Genomic DNA, 3,926 nt, shown 5'->3' with positions numbered 1-3,926 from the left:
TACAGTTTATTGTAACCTTTACTTTATGCTTATGATATTGACGGAAATGGTCTGTTAATGCATTTTCAATATACAATATTAACAGAATTATTATTACAAAGAAAGAACGAACTTAACATTAAATTTACGTTTTGACAGTAATATATTTATTCAAGAAAACTCTGTGAACAGTTCAAATAAAATATATATGGGAATGTTGCCGTGTAGCCTCATTCAGATTGTGTAAACACTCTTACAAACGACTTAAAGGATTGGCTGAACATGGTCGTTTAATTCAGTGACGTATTGTTCATCAAATCGGTATTATATCTTTTGTGGCCACACCAAGCTTAGCAAAAGAAAAAAATAGAAAAAAAGAAAAGCACAAAAAACAAAGTAATCCAAAAAAAAGTACAAAAAAAAAAAAAAAAAAAAAAGAAAAAAAAATGAGAAAGAAAACCAAGCGTTGCACAGAAAGGCGTATTTTTTTAATAAAACAACAGTAAATCCTTTAGAACCAGTTGACTTGTCTGTTCAAACAGGAGATTGATTTTTGAGACAGACGCCGTTCTCAACTACACCGGAGCGATAATCCATTGAAGAGTTTTCCAGTCGTGCTGTCGGAGTAATCTCTAACGCCAAACGAACGCGCCCCACGAATAGGCGGGTTAAGGTCAGACCAAACCCAATAAAGTAACAAAATCATAAAAATATAGTATTTTTGTAAACTAAACATTCAAACACTTTATTAATGTTACCTTTCAACCATAAAAAGCATTTTATTTAAAAAGTTATATTAATTAGCTAAATTAGTAATTAATTACTACACACACATTTAAACAATACCTAATTAAATATTCATATATCCATAACTTTTTTAATTTTCGTCCGATTTTCGTAAAATAAGGATCAAAATTGAGATAGAATTCAGGAGAATAGTTTTAGTATAACAACATTATTGGACTGAAACGATGGATTTGATTGGCTAATATATACACAGGCTATATGTTAGACTCTTCAATTCAGCCAATCAGCGGGCTCCTTTCAAATAGCGTCGGTAGCTGTAAACAGCATGGCTTCTCTTTAGTAGAAATTACACCGTGAACACATTTAGCGAAGATAATATAATACATTATGATTATGAGTAAGGATACCCAGGTTTAATTTAATTATAGTTGTTTAGGACATTTATAGATTCATGTGAACTGAAAATATTTAACATTTATTATGCCTCGGACAAAAAAACGTCCATTCTGTGGAAACCGATACACCGGACCATTGAAAATTCCCAAACTTTCTGAAGTTGATAAAACAGACTGCGATTCTAATCCTGCTAAAACGGCATCATACAGAAAGGTATTCGAACATTTGCAGTGTGTCCCAAATGTAGAATATGACAACAATGAACTTACTGGTTACAGAATAATAGATATTGCCAACTTATGTAATTTTCTGCAATTATTTCCCTGTCCTAATTTGTTATGTGACAGCAGACAAGGCCTAAAAGTGATTTCTGAAAAGAAAGTTGGCATTGCTTCAGAAATAAGGTTTGTTTGTAATGAATGTGCTGAACAGTATTCATTGCAATCATCAAACAAAGTTGCAGATTCAAAAGTGTTTGATGTCAATGAGCGATTTCAATGGTCCATTTTTGGCATTGGACGTCACCATACGCAGGCCCAAAAATTCTGCGGACTGATGAATTTGCCTCCCCCTGTGTCTGAAACAACATGGCGAAAGGGATCACAGCGAATTCATTTTGCAACAAAGGTTGTAAGTTACATCAGCAAGCGGAATGCTGGAAAAGAACGGCAGACATCCCCTGGTCCATCTGAAACTGTAGCCTCGTTCGACGGCACATGGCAAAGAAAAGGTTTTCAGAGCAAAAATGGCGTTGTAACATGTCTATCAGTGAGTGATAAAACCTGTAAAGTACTTGACAGCGAAACACTAACCAATTATTGTGGTGTTTGTTCAACAAGACGGAAAAAGTACAAGTCTGATGAGGAATTCAACCAGTGGTTTGTGACACACAAGGATACTTGTTCAAGAAACCATTTCGGATCGGCAGGGGCAATGGAGCCAGCAGGTGTGCTAAACATTTATTCAAGATCAGAAGAAAAGCATGATTTACAGTATACTGGTTATCTTGGTGATGGTGATTCAAAAAGCTTTTCACAGATATCAACATTGGATCCCCCCATATATCCTGGGAAAGAGATAAGAAAATTAGAGTGTTGTGGACATGTTCAGAAGCGCATGGGTCGTCGTCTGACAGACAAAATAACACACTGCAAAAACAAGAGCTACCAGCATAATGGAAAAACATACAACGGGATCGGAGGGATAGGTAAACTTACTAAAAAGGCTGTGTGGAGAATACAGGGGCATTATGGAGCAGCCATAAGAAATAATTCTGGGAACTTGGCCGCAATGAAAACAGCAGTGTGGGCCATCTGGAATCACCGTGGAGATCGGCATGACGCTTGTGGCACTTGGTGTCCTGCTACCAAAGGTGACTTTGAAAAAGCCAAAAAAAACCTTCTACCCGAGTATGTTTTACAAGAAATAAAGCCAGTTTTTGAATTCCTTGCAAGTGACGAACTTTTGTCCAAATGTCTACATGGCGGTACCCAGAACAACAACGAGTCATTTCATCATATAATATGGAATCTGTGTCCAAAAGAGGTGTTTGTGGGAAGGAGGAGACTTGAAATTGCTGTAAATACAGCAACAGTTCTATTCAATGATGGAGAGTGTGCCAGTTCTGCCTTTCTTAGACAACTAGGGATTGTTCCCGGTCGGTACTGTTTAACCATGATGAAGAGTCGTGACACTGGTCGTATCACAGCTGCGGAGCGATCTGAAAATGAATCTGTGAAACAGAAAAGACAAAAAACACAGGGGAAAAATAAAGAAAATGATAATGATGACATTTATTTGCCTGGTGGACACTAGATGCTTTTGTATGTGTCGGATTTATCCGTTTTGCTGTGTTATAAACTTTAAACAGCATTTTCTCATTTTAACATTTCGGCATCTTTTATAGCCTATAAAACACTACTACTCGAGAAGTTTTACAGGTACAAGGCTACAATTTGGCATACCTATTCATGAAGAAAACCTCTCAAAACTGAACTAAAATCAGCTTGTTAGGTATAATAGAGTGGGTTGTGTATTGCGATAAAGACTTGTGATACCGAATAATATATTGGGACTTTCAAAATTTGACATTTTTTATCACTTTACTTCAAAACAGAGCTATAATTTTAGTTCATTTATAACAACATACTGTTCTGATCATTTCAGCCGAATTTGGTCAGTAATGGATGATTAGTTTTTGAATTTTAAGTTATTCATGTGTATGCAGAATTTTAGGGCGGCCATCTTGGATTTCATAACATGTATATAGCACAGTGAGAATTGAAGGTAATATTTCTTTTAACTCCATCAATAAGAAGTTTACCTGAAAATTTGGAGTCGTTATCTTGATTATTAAGTATTTGAGCTTTTTAGGGTGTGGTCTGACCTTAAGTCATTCAGTCAGTAGGGGCTTGGTGGTGTCTTGCTAATCTGAAGGGCTTTAGCCCATATCTATTTCTGTCGGTGCCGTTAATTCCATTGTTCGGTTTATTCTTTGACCACAATAATACATGGGTGTAGTTATATTTAACGTGTTATCACGTACAGTCCGTATTTTATAGTCTTTCATTCAGTCGGTCGGATATTCATTCGTTCTCTTTTTTTCAACGTAATTTATAAATTTGTTTGTTCCAAGAAAAGAAAGAAAGGTGACAGTTTAGTTTAGCAAATTACGAATTATTCATTATTTCATTCATTCATTCATTCACTTGTTCATTCTTTCTTTCTTTACAATTCCGAGGAATAGAATAAAGTAATTCATTGTGTACTTTCTTTCAGCAAGAAACTAATTAATTTGACAATTC

At 35.5% G+C, this 3,926-nt stretch overlaps 1 protein-coding gene across 1 annotated transcript; it reads left to right on the top strand.

Moving 5' to 3' along the window:
* The first annotated feature begins 953 nt into the window (after positions 1-953).
* On the top strand, positions 954-3,515 carry LOC121390633. The gene has a single exon (XM_041522498.1). The coding sequence runs from the start codon at positions 1,207-1,209 to the stop codon at positions 2,935-2,937; it is 1,731 nt and encodes a 576-aa protein (XP_041378432.1). The 5' UTR covers positions 954-1,206; the 3' UTR covers positions 2,938-3,515.
* The last annotated feature ends 411 nt before the right edge of the window (positions 3,516-3,926 follow it).

The sequence above is a fragment of the Gigantopelta aegis genome, chromosome 15, assembly GCF_016097555.1.
Source record: "Gigantopelta aegis isolate Gae_Host chromosome 15, Gae_host_genome, whole genome shotgun sequence".
NCBI classification, from domain to species: Eukaryota; Metazoa; Mollusca; class Gastropoda; order Neomphalida; family Peltospiridae; genus Gigantopelta; species Gigantopelta aegis.
Note: the sequence above shows the minus strand (reverse complement) of the source record. Positions and strands in the feature narration are given on the sequence as shown.

Excerpts from the sequence above, each read along its gene's own strand:
- LOC121390633 (XM_041522498.1), top strand. The coding sequence starts at position 1,207 with ATGCCTCGGACAAAAAAACGTCCATTCTGTGGAAACCGATACACCGGA.